The sequence below is a fragment of the Tachysurus fulvidraco genome, chromosome 16 (genome assembly GCF_022655615.1).
Source record: "Tachysurus fulvidraco isolate hzauxx_2018 chromosome 16, HZAU_PFXX_2.0, whole genome shotgun sequence".
In the NCBI taxonomy this organism is placed as follows: domain Eukaryota; kingdom Metazoa; phylum Chordata; class Actinopteri; order Siluriformes; family Bagridae; genus Tachysurus; species Tachysurus fulvidraco.
In genome coordinates this window covers 8982969-9003624 of record NC_062533.1, presented here as the reverse complement: position 1 = coordinate 9003624, position 20656 = coordinate 8982969, and the positions used below count along the sequence as shown (strand labels likewise).

General features: G+C 38.7%; 1 protein-coding gene and 1 non-coding gene across 3 annotated transcripts in view; one reads left to right on the top strand and one right to left on the bottom strand.

Moving 5' to 3' along the window:
* The window catches only part of LOC113644362 (kelch-like protein 29), a 177633-nt gene that overhangs the window by 124869 nt on the left and 32108 nt on the right, over window positions 1-20656 (top strand). For both annotated transcript variants that reach the window (XM_027149140.2, XM_047801872.1), the window contains 3 exons: window positions 1879-2017; window positions 9841-10037; window positions 13574-13833. In XM_027149140.2, the coding sequence (XP_027004941.1) occupies window positions 1879-2017; window positions 9841-10037; window positions 13574-13833 (596 nt within the window). The remainder of the gene's footprint in view (window positions 1-1878; window positions 2018-9840; window positions 10038-13573; window positions 13834-20656) is intronic.
* On the bottom strand, window positions 6488-6652 carry LOC113644898. The gene has a single exon (XR_003441081.1). It is a non-coding gene; the product is annotated as a U1 spliceosomal RNA (small nuclear RNA).

Below are 20656 nucleotides of genomic sequence, written 5' to 3'. Positions count from 1 at the left end.
TTTAAACAGCTTTGTACCAGGAGTAAGTTTTATTAGCTAACAATCTGCAGAGTTTTACAGCGCTGCTAAAAGCTGATCATGCAAAATGGACTTTCATTTCAAATGCATTAAAGTATCATGTGCTACATATATACGAGGTCCTGGATTCATAGATTAAACTGCTGTTAAAAAAAAAAAAAAAAAGAAAGAAAGAAAGGAAAAAAGATAAATACAAAAATAGCAGATTAAAATGTTATCAGGGTTCTATAATAATGATAACAACAACAGTACAATTTTTACTACTACTACTACTACTACTACTAATAATAATAATAATAATCATTTCTTTAGTAGTTGTTGTTCTTGTATTTATTGTTTAACGTCTTTATAGTGTAAGTCAGTTACTCTGAGCATTCTGAAAGGAAACTAAAATTCTTCTGTAGATATATGATATACCTGAAAATCATTAGCCTTGTTTGTTCTCAGCACTATATAGTGAGCAAGAGTGTTAAGAAAAAAAATATGTGAGGTTCCTCCCTCGGTACAGTGAGTGTGCTCTGCAGTCTGTAGCTCTTGACCTTGTACTGCCCCTCTTTTAAATTTTGACGGGGAAGTTCACTTTACAGAGCCTCATTAAACACTGGAGCCACTTCCTCTTCGGCTCATAGCTCTTCTAGCTTTTTTTTTTTGATCATTTAGTTCATTTACATATCTATATTACACATTTTTCACTGGGATACTTGTCTGTTCTTTTGCAGTCACTTCTAATGTAGGTTCCTCGTTAAAACAATAAAGAGCAGATACCGAAGCGTCAGAATTACACTAGGAACCCTTTTGGTTTAAAATGATTTCGAATATTTTATCATGTTAAAAATCATTCAAAATCAGGGTAAAAGTGTGTGGACGTCTTTGCGAGCATTTTTTGTCTACTGAATTTTGTTTGTTTTGTGCTTGAACACATCTGCACTAGCCTTCTGAGCTGATTTTAACAGGAAAGAACAAATCATAATTCCGGGTGCTAATACTTCAGATAAAGGCGTTTTTTATAATGGAACCGTGTAATATATCTTGCAGTTCTTGCAGTTTGTACATTTTAGAGGTGCATCGCTATTGTAATGGTGTATTGATTATGTGTCTCATCCTGAGCATTTAATCAAACACAAACATGTTTGCTTTTCTAGCAGCTTACCTCAGATTTATTACAGATGATGACTACATGAGCTTTTGCACTCAGTATGTCAGCTTACCTAAAACAGAGAGAGAGAGAGAGAGAGAGAGAGAGAGAGAGAGAGAGAGAGAGAGAGAGAGAGAGAGAGAGAGAGAGAGATTTGACTGAGTCTATTGTATGTTTACACATCAGGAAACTCAATTTGTGTATTGCATTGTGCACTGGTTGAGCTGTTTCTTTATCCATCTCCAGCATGTCCAGTTCTTATATTATTTATATTTCTGTAGAAACAATGTTTGGTCAATTCTTATTCTTCTGTTTGATCGAAGTGTTTTTCGTCAAGCTTAAAATATTCAGCTCATAGCCTATGTAGGTCAACCAGTCGTGGGTCTCGTGCCAAGTGTCAATGTCATCTGAATACTCTCTGATAATTCAACAATGTTTTTTAACCTCTAAAGTACTATTTTCTTGCTAGCGTGCTAATGTGCTAATGTGCATCGTGCTCCCTTGGTGCTTGTTGTTGCATCATTTCCGACGTGTGTCTGTTTGTTATATATTATTGTCTAATGTGCTGTACATTTTCTCCTTTTCTCTTATAGAGAATTTGCCGATATGTTGGCCACATATTTGTTTTTCAGTTCTCTGTTACTTCTGTGTTTTCTGTTCATTATAAAACATACATTTCTAAAACGGTATTTGGCATTGTCTGTTTTTTTTTCTTTGTTCTACAGAGATGTTGAAGGAGCTGAACCAGCAACGCAGAGAGAAAGAATTTACAGACCTGAAAATTGTAGTTGAAGGCAAAGAGTTTGAAGTCCACCAAAATGTTCTAGCTTCCTGCAGCTTGTATTTCAAGGACCTGGTGAAAAGGTTTGCCTTTCTTCCCTTCTCACCAGACATGGATCCGAAGCGTTCTTTTCATAGGGCACATTTGTGTGTTTTTTTCCTTGCCTCCCCCTCTCTCTCTTGCAGGTTGTGTGAAGACTTTGGTTTCTATCACAGGGCCAGCAGCCATTCCTTCTCCCCCTCAAATGAATGTATCTCAAAACGGGGGAAATAAGTCAACTTTTTTTTGTCTTTTCCCTTTTTTCCCCTCTCCAATTTAGAGTGCATTAACAGATAACAAAGTGTTCCATGACTGCTGGATCTTAGAAAAAAAAATGGATGATCTCCTGTGGTTTAAAATGGCCTTACTAAAACAATACCTTATTGTGAATGTTGATATTGTCCTTCACTAGCTGTGTGGTGTCTGTCATGTAGCTATGGCACGGGCTTTGTCGGCTGTTTTATCAGTACGTACAGTACATAGGGCATAAAGTAAATGCATTCCCATTCATATGGTAAATACTCATGCTTCAGTGAATAGCACTCGGTTACAAACAAAGGAAACTACACAGCTCCTTTCCTGCACTTTGCTGAATCATTACCTTCACAGGTCAGAGCCATCTACTGTACTTACTGCTGAAGAGCAGAATTTTATATATTACTTCCTCTATATTGCATTTGTCTACTCACATTGCGAACTCACTGCGTTTTTATGACTATTCAGTCATTTTATATTCCTGGCAGTGCCTTTATTGACATTAAGGAGGTTAACAGGATAGTAAGGGAGGCATTTGTTTGTGTGTGAGTGGGTGTGAACTCATTTAGCCATGCTTGTATGCATGCATTCATTTACATCTACGTTTTTAAACTCACGTGTGTGCGTGTGAACATATTTCTGCTTGCTTTCTGTATGCGACAGATGGACTTACTACGACTTGGTGTAGATTGTGACTGTGGTGCATTTCCCATTGTGAATAGTAAGGTAAGGAATAATTGGCAGAGAGAAGCTCTTAATACAGTACTAACATCCTAACCATGTATGTAGGTCATTTTAGTCTAACTGGAAGTAAAAGTTTGATTAACAATTCTCTTCATTGTTATATATATAAATGTATATAAAGCCAGTTGCTGTAAGGGTTTTTAAAAGCCCTGGCGTTTAGTAAAGGATGAATGGATAGAAACTGATTGTCAAAGCAAGAAGGTCAGTGAAATGAAACCTCATCAGAAAGCTGAAGCTGAGGCCAGGCTGCTGCTTGTGTAGGCACAGACACGCTTGTCACAGTGAGCAGCAAGCAATTAATTAATATCTTTCTCAAACCGGACTGTTTATGTCTTTGTGCCGATGCCAAAGGTTTTATGACAGTGACCTTGCAACGAAGACTTTTACCTTAATCAATTTTAGCACTGTTTCATTAGATTTGAACAGACAACACCGTGCTACAGAATCTTAGGAAGACTTAATCACCTTAAGGATACAGGCCTCATTACATTGTGTGCTGGCTGCACTGTCTATAGAGTGACGTACCTGAAATCCAATGAAATGGATCAATGACCTTCTCCATCAGCTCTAGTGTGTGTGTGTGTGTGTGTGTGTGTGTGTGTGTGTGTGTGTGTGTGTGTGTGTGTGTGTGTGTGTGTGTGTGTGTGTGTGTGTGTGTGTGTGTGTGTGTGTGTGGTTTGTGTGTTTGTTATTCATTTTAGTTTTTAAAATTATATTTTGAATTAGAATTGCTTTAAAGAGGTCAGTGTATTTGGGAAGTGTCTTTGTATCAGTAGTTTATTTACAGCTCACTGCTGGGTTACACACTCTATATAGGGTTAAACTCACTGTGAGTGTGTTGTGTGTGTGTTGAACTAAATGCTTTTAGACCTATATTGATTATCCTAAGCTAAGGTCCTAAACTTTCACTCTCCTTAAAGAACTAGTCCAATGTTTTTCAGCCTAATCTCTATCTACTTCATCTGTAGCATATGTGTGATTATCGTGAACAATACATGTTTCCCAGTAATTCCCAGTGAACAATACATGTTTCCCAGTAATTCCCAGTGAACAATACATGTTTCCCAGTAATTCCCAGTGAACAATACATGTTTCCCAGTAATTCCCAGTGAAAAATACATTTCCCAGAAAAAGACAGAAATTCAAAACATACCTACAACAAATGTCTAAGAGCGGCTTTGTGTTCAAAACATTGTGTAAAACCAACAGAAAGAGAGAGAAAAATGAAAATGTCATTTTGCTCTCTATTAACGTATTCCCATCTCTGAGATGATTCATTATTACAGACTATTACAGAACTAAATTTATAAATACCTTTGAGTGAACTTTTCCCACGATTCACATAAGCACTTTTTCATCCTGTTAATTTTCCAGTGAATGAAGATTTGATGCAGGGAAACTTTCCGCATCCCTACAGTCCATTTTTGTCTGTAATAATCACACATGCACTACAGACGATATGAAGAATAGCAATGAAAATTATTAATAATAAAAACGATTATTATATTATATTATATTATATTATATTATATTATATTATATTATATTATATTATGTATCAACAATTATTAATTAGTAATATTTTTTTATTTATCTATCTAATAATTATTATAAATATTACTATAAAAAATGCTTTAACGTTTTTATATAGTTTGTGACTGTGGTGCTTTTCCCGTTGTGTAGCATGAAGGATTTTTGTTATTTGCTCATATGCCAGCCCTGATCCTGTTTTGTTTACATTATATTAGGGATTACTTATTCAACATTAAAGATGATATAATGTACTCATTCAGATTTGAAATACGTCTATTTATATATATGCTTAGCAGCTACATGACATTTTCAATGCCAGATTTCATCATTTAATCCTGAGCCGGTCTTGTCCTCTGTTCCTGTCCATTACATCTAGGGATTTGGGGCAGTTTTTCTACTCTTGCACACATACATGAAGTGTATCAGTAGGGGCAGTGTGTGACATGCTACCTGAAGGATGTAATGCAATGCCCAAATGTGCATGCACGCTCCTGTCTGTCTGTCTGTCTTAAAAAAAAAAAAACTATTACTCTCCGCTTTAGCATCTGTTGCTCGGCGCACAGAGATGGATTGCCCTCAGTAATTCCATTTTCCCCTTTGGATTTTCAATAAGTGTGCTTGGTGCCACTTTAATTTATGGGCAGTGCCTCTGCGCCAACCCATCAGTGTGTAATTTGAAACATGGCAAGCTGTGGGAGCATCTCACACCCCCGCTCTTATTTATTTATATGAAAGCAATGTGTTAGTTTTACTGGAGCTGTGGCATCACGAGAGAGGAAACAAGACAGTGGGAGATTGTTATCATTAATGCTTTAGTGTGGGAAGGGTAAAATGAGGGTTGCTTCTTCTTTCTCCTGAATTTCATAGGTAATGAATTTCTAGTCATTTCTTCTTGTTTTTCAAAGCCTTATCTGTTTTTCACATTAGACTAAATGGCCACCAGACTAATGCCTGGGCCACACTACAACACTTCTATAGTCTTTATCGATAACAGCTGATATCTATCTATCTATCTATCTATCTATCTATCTATCTATCTATCTATCTATCTATCTATCTATCTATCTATCTATCTATCTATCTATAAATTATTTTTTTATTTATTTATCTATATAGTTGTTTGTTTGTTTATTTATTAAAATATATTATTATTATTATTATTATTATTATTATTATTATTATTATTATTATTATTATTATTATACTTTTTTATCAATTTATTTATTTATTGATTTGGATTGTCCTTTAGTCATCAACTTCCCAGCACACATTTCCCCAGAATAAATCATCATACAGTTTAAGAATCAGGTCACGACTCAGAGTCCAGTGACTCTGACACTCAGAGCTTCAAACCTGACAGAATTTCTGAAAAACAAATATGACTTCAGATCCAAACAAATATGGCAGCTTTACCTTCACTGGCTATCTGCCTTTACTTAATAAAGATGTCGCACTGTAAATATTGAACATGTTAACAATTTACACATTTAAATTTATAGTGGATTACAAATAAGACCAGCATAAAATATGGACCCTTTTTTCTGATCAGCTTCAAAACCTGCCTGAATACATTTTTTTTTTTTTTTGATTTGTTTGTTGTTGTTGTTGTTTTGGAGAAAATAAATGAACTATTCTCATCCAGCTCTTTTTTTTTGTGGGCAGAACTGAATTGCATGTATAAATTTAGATTGAATAATAAAAGTGACAGTGACGTGACATACGGCTAAGTACGGTGACAAATACTCAGAATTCTTTCTCTGCATTTGACCCATCCAAAGTGCACACACACAGCAGTGAACACACACACACCGGGAACACACACCCGGAGCAGTGGGCAGCCATTTATGCTGAGGCGCCGGGGAGCAGTTGGGGGTTCGGTGCCTTGCTCAAGGGCACCTCAGTCGTGGCCGGCCCGAGACTTGAACCCACAACCTTAGGATTACGAGTCAGACTCTAGGCCACAACTTGCCCTAATAACAAAACAGGGGAGAGCGCGAACACAGTCCCCCACTATCAGAAAATTATGCAGTCGAGATTCCCGCATTTGGGGAATTCGCAAAGGTCAGCACAGCCCGAGAGCAATGACCAAGCCTCACTTTAGGCAAACCACCTCCTTGATCATGGTATTGCCCCTGCCAGGTAATAAGCTATGTCCTGAAAAATACTTCTAAATACAACAGACTGATTCATTTATTCATTAAGATACTAAAGGCACTTGACATGCCATTATGCACAGAGCATTATATAATTAACATAATCAATAGTCTAATAAAAACAATTAACTATGAGGCTTGCTATTACAGAGACATAATAGAATAAAGACTATTTCCCACAGGCACATGCATTTGTTGTAGGTCATAGAAGCCAGACACGTTCTTTTTAACTTTTAACTATTGACGTGGAATCTGTAAGTGTAAATCAAATAATAAATGTGTTATTAAGAAAGTGTAACAGTAAAGTGTGAAGAAAAATCAATTGTGTGTATTTTTTTTTTCAAAGGGAATGAGAGACATTGATTTGATTAGATATTACAGCAGCATGTCTACTGATACCTAATGCACTTATTCCAAACCAAACACTTTTAATGATTATGCTGGTCTGAGAAATCCATAGATTTTTCTACCACAACCATGCAGGACAGCCTGGTGATTACGACGACAAACATACGACCCATGATCGGGTCAGACCTGATCCCAAAAAGCCCTGATTGTGTTTTAAAGACAATCTGCAGTGTCTGCTTGAGTGTTCTGTTAATAAGTGGCTCATCTCTCAATACTGCTGTAGAAGATTTGTACCACAGTCTTGAAAACACAATAGAGCCTCATTGTTCCTCAGTTAGTACAAGTATTGAATATTTCGATACCCCTGAACATCAGGTTTTGATTTAGTTTGTTGCTAACAAAATGCCAAACCCAAACAAATTTTCACAATTACCCTCAATCATGGCTTTCTCTTTCCAATCTAGCGTCTAAACATTTTTTGCTACTGTAATACAGAATTAATGAATTCAGTGTGTGTGTGTACACGTGTGTGGGTGTGTGTGTGTGTACACGTGTGTGGGTGTGTGTGTGTGTCCTTTTTTACTATAATGTTTGTGTGTGTTTTGGATATGTCTCTGAAGGAGCAATAGCCAGTGACTCATGGATGTCCACAGCTAAATCTTTATAATAGTTTGCAGCCTTGTTGAGGCCAAAATTTGAATAAGTCTATTGTTTATCCTTATTAGGAAACTCTGTGTGTGTGTGTGTGTGTGTGTGTGTGTGTGTGTGTGTGTGTGTGTGTGTGTGTGTGTGTGTGTGTGTGTGTTTGTAAATGTTCCTATGGAGGAACTAAATGCTTTTATATATATATATATATATATATATATATATATATATATATATATATATATATATATATATATATATATATATAGTTTCTCTGTTTTTCTACTGCACTCAAACACCAACACTGTGTGTGTGTGTGTGTGTGTGTATGACATTCACACACATGCCACACATATTTTCTCTTTCTCATATTTTCTCTCTCCCTCTCTCTCTCTCTCTCCCCCTCTCTCCCTCTCTCCCTCTCTCTCTCCCTCTCTCTCTCTCTCTCTCTCTCTCTCTCTCTCTCTCTCTCTCTCTCTCTCTCTCTCCCTCTCTCTCTCTAAAGCCTGCAGTCAGAAGCCACATAAATTCACACTTCTCTCCAAAGCTAGAAAGCGATTTCCATAACAAAAGTGGCCAGACAAAGCAAATTGCTATCCAAGCCAATTCACATTGCACTAATTGACCTGGCTGATGAACATTCTCTTGTTTTATTTCCATCTCCTTGTTTTGTTACCCCCCTCCCCCTCTGTCTTTTCCTCCTCTTCCTCCATAACTTAACCCAGGATAACACCCCCTTCTATTATCTTAAAACCCATCACCGTGACAATTAGGGAGCAACGAAAATAACAAACTCTGACGTTTTTTTTTTGCTTTTCAGGAGGCAGAAACATTGACAGTCTTTTCAGCTGTATCTGCAGAGCCATAATTGCACGTTGTCCTCTTGAGTTGGCCTTCTCCCCTTCAAGCCCACTCCGTATGAAGACTAATAATGTCCTACACACTCACATGTTCATGCACAGGGCCATGGTGAAAATGGCAGCCGCAATGTTGATTAGGGTGTTTTGTGCAGGGGGTTTCAGGGCTGCTGGGAGGGAGGGAAAAGGAACGGCTCTCTCATTTCAAAAGATCCAGGCCCAGTCATGGAACACGTCCCACTCCCAGAAGAATGGCTGCTGGCACACTGTGGCACAACTAACCTGCCCTTCCCTCTCTCCTCCGCCCTCTGTCCATAACACTCGTCACTTCTGTCTGTCTGTTTGTCTCGCCATCTTTCTATCTGTCTGTATGTCTGCCTGTTTTTCTCTCTGTCTCTCTGTTTGTCTGTCTGTCTGTCTTTTTGCATGATTTTTAAAAAGGGAATATGCTAAATGAAATGCTTATTGCACTCTCTCTAATCTCTGTTACTGGGCAGTGCTCGCAAAATTAGGCTAAATGTGACACTGTGCATTTATGACCCTAAAAAAATGACTTCTGAATTGTTTTGCTTGTTATTTATACTATATGTATGCTATCATATGCAAATAAAAAAGGCAAGAGTTAATAATTGTGCTGTCAAATAAAACAAAATACCATCACAAATTTGGTCCTAAAAGCCAAAACAAATCTAAGGTGATATTTTATCTTGAAGTATTTTTCTCCCTTTTGCTCCCTGTATCCTTGCAGTATCTGTGTACATGTTTTTTTTGGCATGTCTCAGACACTGAAACAGAATCAGATGCTGTCTGGCCATTAATTGCACTCCTCTTGGCCTTGACCTTGACTGGATTATTCTTTCACACAGGGCATAAAACCCTGATGCACACCATTATTCACAGATTCCCCGTTGTATCCCCTGGGGGCTTATTGCATTTAAACTAATCAGTGCAATTGGATCTGAATGACATCATCACACAGGGGATATAAATCACATTGTTTGGCATATAAATGGAGCTTTGGTCAAGGCTAGTGCTTGTTTATATTATTTTTCAAAGGAATATTGATGGAGTAGTGTTGCCTTTGTCCCATTTCATCCACCTGTATTTATGTTCTCCATTAGCGTCCTCTTAGTCATTTGTGTGTATATCCACATGTGTGTAGAAGCATGCTGTGCTGTCATACTGTGAGTTCAACACAGCAATAATGTGTTGTTCAGTTGCAGGAAACAAAATGATGAGTTAAAAAAATCAGACCTGTTTTCTTTATGTTTTGAGAGAAATGCTCGTGTATATGTGTGTAAGGTTCTCTAACCACTTTGTCGGTGCCATCAGGTCCCTCGGGGAGACGGGTAGTGGAGAGAAGCTGGAGCTGCAGATGACCAACATCAGTGCTGACGTGCTGGAGATGCTCCTGGAGTTTGTGTACACCGGCTCACTCGTCATCGACTCAGCCAATGCCAAAACCCTGCTGGAGGCCGCCAACAAATTCCAGTTCAACACATTCTGCAAAGTCTGCGTGTCTTTCTTAGGTAGGAACTCTCATCGCCCTCCTCACCCTTGTTGCTCCATCCATCTACACTACTTCATCTCTCTCCTCCATCCATACGAACTGTTCTATGGTTCTCTCCATCAGCTCTGAAAAATCAAGCAGTCACATTACTTGTGTGTAAAATCCAGCTGTGTTCAGGTAGATCAATATAAGTCGAGCCAGAGGTGGTCACTTTTGTGTAAATGGTAGAAAATGCTGACTGAGTTAAGTGTGAGACGTCTGAAAGCTAAAAAAACAGATCAGGGACAAAGCTGAGATGAGTTTCTGAAAAATCAAGGCTATGGACTTCCATGACTTCTTTAGCATTTGACTTGGGAGTGTAGACAAAGAAAAAGTGAAACTTTGGTTCAAAAGGTCAGTTGAACAGTCAGACAGGAAGTGAAGGATTACCAGCATCTTTTATTGATCTATTTGCTTTGCCTGTTTTCAAGTCTAAAAATGTGTTTTGGCATCACGCAGAGATGGCAGGAGATTTATCTAAAGCCCTGCATCAAATGAGGGTAAATCCAGTGTACAACAAAGAAAAGTTGGAAGTTGTTTGCAGCTTTGCAAGAAACGATAGCACGCCATGTTCTGTGAAATGCAAAACTTTCGATCCAGAGAGTAAAACTTGCCGATTTGGTGATCGCATGTAAAACGTAAAATATTTACTTCATTAAAAAAGGTATCGTGTATGGTGTCAAAACATTTTACTTCTCACAGCTGGGTTTAGGCTACCAGTAGTACGACTTAGTGGATTCTGCTAAAAGTTACATATGTTTAGTGAAGTCCTGCAGAGAAGCAAGATGTTCAAAAGGCTGCGCAGCTGCAGTGCTGCTACCTCAAGCTAGTAATGACAATCAAGTTCATGTGATTTTGTGTGTGTGTGTGTGTGTGTGTGTGTGTGTGTGTGTGTGTGTGTGTGTGTGTGTGTGTGTGTGTGTGTGTGTGTGTGTGTGTGTGTGTGTGCACCTATGTGTGCTGGATGGAATGAGGCCTGGATCTCACCATGCAGTTGTCTTCAGCCTGTCCTTTATTGGCCCTGACAGAAAACTTCAGAAGAAAAAAAATATGCACTTTCCTCAAAGTGTGAGAGAGAAGACATCTGACCTGGTTTATAGGAGATGGCACGCTACAACTCTGCATCATTCCAGACATAATAAAAGCGCATCTGCTTGAACCAGACACATGTTTTGCTGAAGTTTGGCAGTAACGTGTCTGGGTGGACTTCACATGGGCTACATATTTTATGTTTATACAGCTTATGTCACGCTGATTCATCCAGAATTTTCTTCCAAAAGACACATGGTCTACTTTTCTAATATTACAGAAAATGAACACCTTGTCTCAGGCACATTCACGTTTGTCAGCACGCTAGGTGGTGTAGAGATAGTAGTTTGTCTTTTAAAATCACAGAATGTGATTTTCACCTAATTGGAGAAGCAGATAATAAAAGACGTTTATAAAGCATCAAATTTCCAGCTCAGACATTAAAATCAAAATCTATTGCCAGACTTCAGATCCTTTATTCAGGATAGTATATTGTGAGGGAATTTCATCCCACTTAGGCTCTGTTAAGTCACCTGGCCTTTAGTAAGCAAATAGTCTTTCATTAGTTAGATCTACTAAAGCCTCCACTTATAGTATTCTACAAATTTAGAAATATTGGATTTCTTTACAGACACTGGCCAGAAATGAAACCAGTGCTCAGTGGAATTATTAATTAGTCAGTGATAAAATACATTACATAGAAACACACTTGTAATAATATAAGGCAAATACATTCCAGCCCACAGCAGCTCAACTGGATACCAATCTGGTAAGATTTTACAAGCTGTGCATTTTCAGCCCTTACTCTAAAAAAATAGAATAAAATAAAAAATATTTCCAAAGATACAGAACCACAGAATGTTTAATTATAGACTTCTCAAAGAAAGTTCTGTTCACTATCAACTCCATAGTGGTGAGCTACTACTGGTTCTAGTCCTGACCTTGAGATGAAATGGTTTCATCCCACTCACAGTTTTTTGTCATAGTCCCAAAAACAATGACTTCTTCTATATCTTACACAAGCCAAAAGTTTTTGTATTTTTTATATAGTGAAAGTTTCAACAAATCACTAGTCTGCATTTCCTAATACTGGGACGATTAAAATAATAATATTCTTTGAGTTTGGAGATTTCTGTACTGCTTACAGTCTGACAACAGAAAAATTAGCTCTGTATAATAGTTCACATGCATAAAGCCTTTCTGTTGTTGAACTCTGCTATTGTGAGATGCTGGCTTGATTTGAATAAGTGAAAGCTCAAAATTTACTTTAAAAAAGAAAGAAATATTGCAAATGATACTACATGTTGATCCTTTGAATAGGTTGCTCTCAACACTGAGATTCTGTAGGATCTACATCACTGAGATTCTGTAGGATCTACATCACTGAGATTCTGTAGGATCTACTGTAATAAGATTCTGTAGGATCTACTGTAATAAGGTTCTGTAGGATCTACTGTAATAAGGTTCTGTAGGATCTACTGCACTAAGATTCTGTAGGATCTACAACACTGAGAGATTCTGTAGGATCTACTGCACTAAGATTCTGTAGGATTTACATCGCTGAGATTCGGTAGGATTTACACCAATAAGAGATTCTGTAGGATCTACAACACTGAGAGATTTTGTAGGATCTACTGAATTTTTATTAAATTTTGTAGCCATATTTGTACATTTAATTTTTATGTGATTCTGAGTTGAATAGTATTCATGAAGACATTCTAAAGAAACAAAGCTTGAAAATAGTGTTGTGTTGGTCTGATAAAAAATTTTCACCCAATTTAAACTTTTACGCAAATGTAGAAGGGATGGAGTGATCGCCCTAAAAGTAGCTTCCGGCTCTTTTTTGCTGATCTTTACTGACTGAACTTACTGTAAATAAATTGTGGTTGTCAGGTAACAGCCAGAGCTGTACAGTCCAACTCTCTAAATCTATAAGAGCCGGTCACAGCAAGAATCAACTTGACATAGTGTGAGTGTGTGTGTACTATTTGCCTTGAGGAGGCTATTACAAGTCTTCAAGCTATGATGAAATACCAAAATTTGTTTTGCTAATGTGAAACACTATGTGTATAGAGCTTATTGAAATTCATAAAGAACTTGATATAAGAGTACTTTATTCAGTGTCACTCTTTGGTTAGACAGAGGCCAGCTTGGTCTTGTCATATTACAATTTGTTCAAGCTTTGCAGTCACGGGCTTGGCACTTATGACACTTTGTTGACCTCTTATTTGGCTCCTCTGTGGCCTTAGGGCACCAATAAGTACTTTACCTGCCAGTGTTAATCTGTGGGATGCCACCCCTGCTGGGTGCCCTGCACTCAATCGATTTGCCCCAGTGTTTGTCCCAGAAGTGCTTTGAGCTTCAGTGCTCCTCTGAGTTTCATAGATACACAGCTCAGATAGCTTTGCTGCTTTTCTCCCCAAAGCCTTGTGATCTTTTATGGATGTGGGCACTGGATGGTGTCTCTCTTCCCTTTGTGCTCTTCAGAGAAGCAGCTGACAGCAGGGAACTGCCTGGGGGTCCTGGCCATGGCTGAGGCGATGTGCTGCACTGAGCTACACAACATGGCCAAGGCATTTGCCCTGCAGAACTTCCCTGACGTGGCTAGCCAAGACGAGATCCTAAGCATCTCTAAAGAAGACCTGGTCAGCTACCTGTCCAACGACAGTCTCAACACCAAGGCTGAGGAGCTCGTCTACGAGACTGTCATCAAATGGATCAAGAGGGACCCAACCAACCGAGTACAGGTAAGTCTTTATATTAGTGAGGAATATTTTGGAAAATATTTGATTGTTTACCACTAAAAGCTAAAAATGTCAAATTATAAATAAAACATATTTGTATTTTATGTAAACCAATATTTATATAATAGCAACAACCATAGAATGCAATTATTTGGAGCAAAAAAAATTCCTGAATAACTGATATTCCAAGAAAGTCACAATCTTTTGAGAATCGAGTGCTAATACTATGACAAAACGGTATAATAGAGCAACATTGTATTAGAATGAGAGCTGTTAAGGATTTGGTGAAGTTATACCAGGTTTATATTTGTGTCAGAACTTTGAAACAACTGAGTAGGAAATTATATTTAATTAGGGCCAGGAACAGACAGATATAATGCTGGAAATTGACTCTACACAGCTCGACACTGTGGCATACAGGAGGTCCACTATTTCAAGATCGATCATTTCCATTATCATTCTCATTGTCTCCTGTGAAACTACATATCCTCAATGAATGGCACACAGATGTAACTATCGATAGGCTTGAACTGGCCACTGCCTGCAATTTCTCTTTCTGCAAAAAACACAATGACTTCCCTACATGCTCACTGTCCCTCGACTTAACACACAAATGTTGCTTTGATATCTGCCATTCGTCCATAGTATTTTATTTGCACTTGCACCTGTGCACATCTGTAGTATAACATATATAAAGCACTGTGAATTTTGTGTATGATCTAAACAATGGCAAAACATTTAAATACATTTTATTTATTAGAAAGTAATGGCCTGGGCCAAGAAAGCATCGACAGCTACCTAGAAGAACAGAAGATAGTAAGAAAAGAGATTAAATGAATATTATATCAGTTAGATGAATGTTAGGAGAAGCGACTCATTGGAGAAAACAAAAGGCTCAATGAAGAAGATGAGCCAAGCAGAGCTGAAGCCTGAAGTGCTTTACAGGTACTGTAATGGAATTGAGTTTTACCCTCGCCAAAAAAAGTGTAAGTGTAGGACACAGCAGGAGCACTATCTCTCCTGAAGTGTCTCTTTTCTTCTAGGATCAAAAGAGCTGTGCACTAGGTAGTTCAGACACATGACCTCTTTAAAACTGCCTCCAAACTGAAAGTTCAGGCTCTGGGATGCCAAAAAAACCCTCCGAAACTTTTCTGGGCCTTAGCCCTCATTTGATTAGTTTTCCAGAAGACTGATGATGCTCAGAATTAACATACATGCACAGTAGCACAGCATGTGGAATCAGATATTCGAGCGCTATGCATCAGGAAATCAGGCTCTTGGCAGTCGTGATGGAGCACTGTGGTTGTCTGAAACGCAAAAGCCGTGTGCGGCAGAGCTGCTGTTTAAAAAGCAGATCACACACTCAGCCTTTCACATGATAAAACAGCCCATTGGTCAGTGCTGGAGTTTATACACAACAAAACACTGGGTCATGAACACAAGTTTTATTTTTTATGTTTTTTGGCTGTCCTCTTTCTCTTTATTGTTTGCTAGCTGGACTAGACTGTGATGAAAGGGATTTGATTGAACCTTCTGAAATTTCCCAAGGATATGTTGAATCCAATTATCGCATCAGTGTACAGAAAAATAAAGGCCAATATAAGGGCTTGTTCCTCAGAGTGAGCCGTTGTCGATAGACCATTTTCACTGTGGGAATCGGTGCCTAGGAAGACACATGAAGAAAAAGTGATGCTTGTGAAGTGTTAGAGGAGCAAAACACATTTATGCCAAGGACAGGTAACAGGAATGGAGTAAAAACAGCTAATTTTGTCATACTTCTAGGTAAGCAAGTCATTTTGTGGCTTAGAGCTAATTACCTCTGATTTAGCACCTACTCGATTGTGAGCAGCCTGAGTACTTAGTTTAATTCCAGCCTTGATCTGAAGCATTGCCTCCATGTGTGATGATGTATGGATCCATGTTGGGTAGTTCATCATCTCTTATTTTAATTTACATTAGTGTAGCTCAGTGAGTCAACACAGTTTTCCTGTAGTCGTATCATGGGTCCCAAACGACTCGCAAAAAAGAAGAATAATGCTGCTGCAAATACTCTAGCTCATGGGGCATGGGGCATATAAAAATTGTACATGCCAGCTTAACGATCGATTCTGCCCTAGTGCTCATGACGGAGTGCTGTTCTCACACTGAATTAATAGATATGAGTAAATGAATTGTCAAAATATCTTAAAGCTTAAAGGTGTATATATACTTTTTTAAGTAAAGTTATCTGCTGTTCAGTTTTATAAAATAAACATTATTTAAAATAACAGTTCAGTGTAATCTAACCTGCCTAAACAGTAGTTTCAGTGTGATTCAGCCTCAGCTTCTGGAGTAAAACTCACACTAGTGTTCAGCTAGGAGAGCTGGGCAGTAATCGCAATCCTGTAGTGTAATTTAAGCAGATCAGGCAGAGAGTGAGACGAGTGCCGAAATGTTGGCCTTTCCTTTCACTCCTCGCTCCAGGTCCACAGTACAGGCCATGTGTGTTCAATTAGAACGGCCCCTCACGCTGCCAGTGGGCCCATTAAAGTCGTGCCCCGGCCAATTTCAGTCAACACTTTATCACTTGCTAAGGCTGCAGGACAAAGGGGTTTGATTAATAGCATCTCTTTTGAAAGAAGATCTAATATGCGAATGAAAGGGGAGCTTAATGATGGTTTGTACAGGATGAAGAATCAGTATTCACCAAATGAATTTCCATCTGATACAGCAGCTGTAAAATAACAATAACAATGGATGTGCCACCACTGATATGCGCTCCATGTTCCAGCAAGATGATCCTTATTAGCCATAGGAGACCTGTTTAACATTAGATTGTCAAACCAGAGACGTTCGCAGATTTGCAGAATTTGCGTTTGATTATGAAGTTTTTCAGAGCTCATTGAATCACTCAGAGTCCTTGAATAAATGTTGAATCTATTAGCAGATTTTGATAGATTTGGTCAGTTCCATAAGAAGACTTGCATGTGATTAGTGAGCTATCTCTACACTGGTGTGCAGCTCAGGGGTTACAGCTTCAGCTGTGGTGCAGAGAGAAAGACGCAAAGAGAGAGGAGACAGGGTGCAGACCCTGGCCAGCTTCACTGCTGTATGTCTTCATTGCTCTCTCTATTTTACACTAATATGGTTCAGAAGCAGAGCTCCAGGCTACAGGCCAACTGAATCCCAGCGCCTCGTGTCCCTTTTTTCTCTGTCTTAGTCTCTCTCTGTTTCTTTTCTCCCTAGAAAGGGAATAGCCCCAGATGAACTCTTTGAAGGAGGTGTGAGGGAAAGTTTTGCTACCGTATTTTTCCTTGCTGAGATTAGTTAAAGAAAAAAGACAAAATGTCTCTGTGTGCAGGTCATATTTATACACAGCAACACGGGGGCCGTGATGACACTGTGGTGCCCACTGACAACACGAAATAGAAAATACTCTGTGGGCATTTTTCATCTGTGTGACACATCCCAGCATGCTCACAACTTGACTCGTGTCATATCTGCTCAGCATGCCGTCAGACTGATTATTCTCCACCTCAGTGTGAATATGTCCTGTGTGTTTGTGTGTGTGTGTGTGTGTGTGTGTGTGTGTGTGTGTGTGTGTGTGTGTGTGTGTGTGTGTGTGTGTGTGTGTGTGTGTGTGTGTGTGCTTACATGGGAAAAATTAGGCATTTCTTTTCACCTGTCCTCCCTTTTGTATCCCATATTTTGGGATGTACACATACATGCAGCTTGTCTGTAGGATGTTCACTTAATGCATCTATGTTTGAGAGTGCGCATAGATTTCAGCTCCACAATTATTGACACCCTTGATAATAAAGGTTATACTTTTGTGGATAATTAGCTTAATCTTACACAGAACACGCCAATATCTTTATTTAACAAGTGTGTCAGAAGAAATCCCTTTCATTAAACAGCCAAAATAAGCATCTGGAGGTTTGACTCTGTTGACTAGGGTTACAACTGAAGCTATGACTGAACAGTCTGGAATCTATAGTCAGTTGAAAGAGACAGAGATGGAGACAGGCATAGAAAAGTCGTGCCTTTTGTCCCTGGCAAATCTATACCTTCTCCGTTTTGAATGTTTTGATTATACGGACTTGTATCTTTGGAAGAAATCACGCAGGCTTGCAGAGAAGAAGTAGTTTTCACTCACTTGAAAGGCTATCCATTGTTTAAAAACACATATGCAAAAGTCTATTAGTATATCAATATGCCAGGTGGCCAATGGCACCTAAAATGTGGACCAGCAGTCTGCAGTTTGGACTGCACTGACAAGACAGAATGGAGATGAATATAATGCAGAAGAAGGTTGACAGAAATGGAAAACAGTAAAGTTTCTCTGATGTACCTCACAGTTCACTGTTTTCTATGGCGATATGGAAGACTTCTTGTTTGGACTGCAATTGATTGGATCTACCTGATGTACTTTCAATGCACTTTCAATTGTGTCAGTAGTCACCATTCACCTGAGTGACTTTAGGATCTTCCATTATAGTGAGAATAATTGGCTTGGAATGGGTAGGTGAACACACTCCCACTTCTCGTAAACAGTCAAATGATATCTCTGCATACTTTTCTCTGTAAAGCAGCCTCCAATCCCTCTTCTCATGAAACAGTCATAAGATCCCTCTTCTCATGAAACAGTTATAGTTCAACTACAGTATAATGAACGTCCTTTTGAAGGTAGACCAGAGCATGGCATCAGGCTGCAAGAAGGCTGTGGTGGTCTCTTGTGGGACCTTCAGCTGGTTATTGAGGTCAGCCCTCATGATCCACTCCAAGTGATGACTCTGTCTACAGTTGCTCTGAGGCTGTACCAGACAAACTGGATCAGCTGCTGTGATGGAACTCTTTCTCATTTTCTTTATCACTTCTATAACCCTGAAGTCTTATTTTTATGATTAGTGAACCCAGACTTCTTTTCTTGCATCCTCAACACAATGTGCTTGCTCTCTAGGCACGCACCACCTGGAAACCCAATCCCGTTCCTTCCTGCTATTTCAGTGATCAACCTCTTCCAGTCATGTTACAGATTGAGAGGCTGTGCTGCCTGTGGTTCTGAAAGCTACCCAGCAGGTGCTAAAAGCAAGCCTGGGCATGAATACCCTCTAGCTGTTATAGCTGAGAAAGGGTCGTACACTTACTGCATGGCTCGCATGAAGTGCTGGGATTAGTATTGGCTCACAGCTAAAGAAACATTACCATGTTCTGAATAACTTCATAAAGGCTTCAATTTTCAATTGTTTTTGTGTGTGTGTGTGTGTGTGTGTGTGTGTGTGTGTGTGTGTGTGTGTGTGTGTGTGTGTGTGTGTGTGTGTGAGACATATGTTGGTGTCAGGCTCAATGTTAAATGGAGCCTTGTGCAAGATGGGAATTCAGTCTCATACAAACTCTATAAACGGGGTGTTCAGTGTCCAATAAGAGTTTTTGTGTGGGTGTATATACCCCGAAAAGACATAGTGAATGATACTGGAAGTTATTAGATTAAGTAAAACCACAGTACTAGTTAAAAGTTTTGGAGATTCTTATGTTTAATTACAGATTTATCACTATTATTGCTAGAGGCGTAACAATAAATGTTATGAAACATTACAGACTGGCAATTAAATAAAGAAAGCTAAATCTTTGTGGGACTTATTAACTGGTCACTCATAGATCCAAATATGACTGTAAATGAGTGCTTTATTAAAGGCAGGCAGTGCTAATATTAAGCGTGAAACATAAACATGTGGTGTGCTCAAAGTTCCCAATTAGAGAAATAAAACATTTCAGCTTTTCACATTGATCTGCTGTTCTAATAAATTAGAAATTGAATTGAAAATAAAATTTTTCACATTTTAAATTTTTTGCACTTGTTTACTTGTTTATGCATAATATACTTGCCATTTTATCAAGTAAATATTTGTATACAATTACATCTCACCTGTACCACATATACAAGCCACCATTGGACCGAAAGTGACCAGATATTATTTGGCTAGTGAGTCACATTCTCATACAGAACTATCTGTGCTGTTAAGACCCATGCAGCGACCTGGTTGACTGCTTAAGTAAAATTTGAAAAAGAATAGTATAATGGAAAGAGGTATTAATTTTCAGATTGTTCACTAAGCACACAGAAGAACTCTTGAGTTTTCCTAGCTGCTTCAGAGATTTAATTTAATCCCTTGTAAACAATAAGCGAAGTTTGGAAAAGGATGTGATATTCAGGGAGTAATACTGGTTCAATTTAATCATGTTTTATTGCCAGCACAGTAGGACAACATTGACCTTGTAGGTGTTTTTCTGGCCACAGGACAGGGTCGACTCTCTGTCGTCTCAATCTGGCCGTATCCAACCCAGAAATTTCTCACTGACTGGAATCAGCACCAAATCTATCAGGAAACATCTCCAGTCTGTCAGTAGGATCCTGTGGACAGAAAAACACCTAGAACCAGTAACACAGCCATGTCAAAAACACCACCCAAGAATCTGTTCTACAGCTCGGCATGAGTAGGTTAAACCCGTATTAATCCCCGACTATCACATCCTGCCAAAAACATTGCTCATTGTTTTACTAGGTATTAAATGCCAGATATTTTTCTATGTGCTTAGTGAACACTGAACCTTAATGCCTCATTCCATTATGATTTTCATTTCCCAATTTTACCTTAAGCAGTCAACCTGGTCACTGCATGGGTCATAAATGCACAGATGGATCTCTATGAGATACAACTGGGCCGATCTATAATTCATCATATTCAGAATTTACTTTCCCTTCTCTGCCGTTACTTCTTGTCCTTCAGGTCACTTTAGAGAACCTTGTTGCTTTGTCTACTCTCCTTTTCTTTGGGATTGCATATAT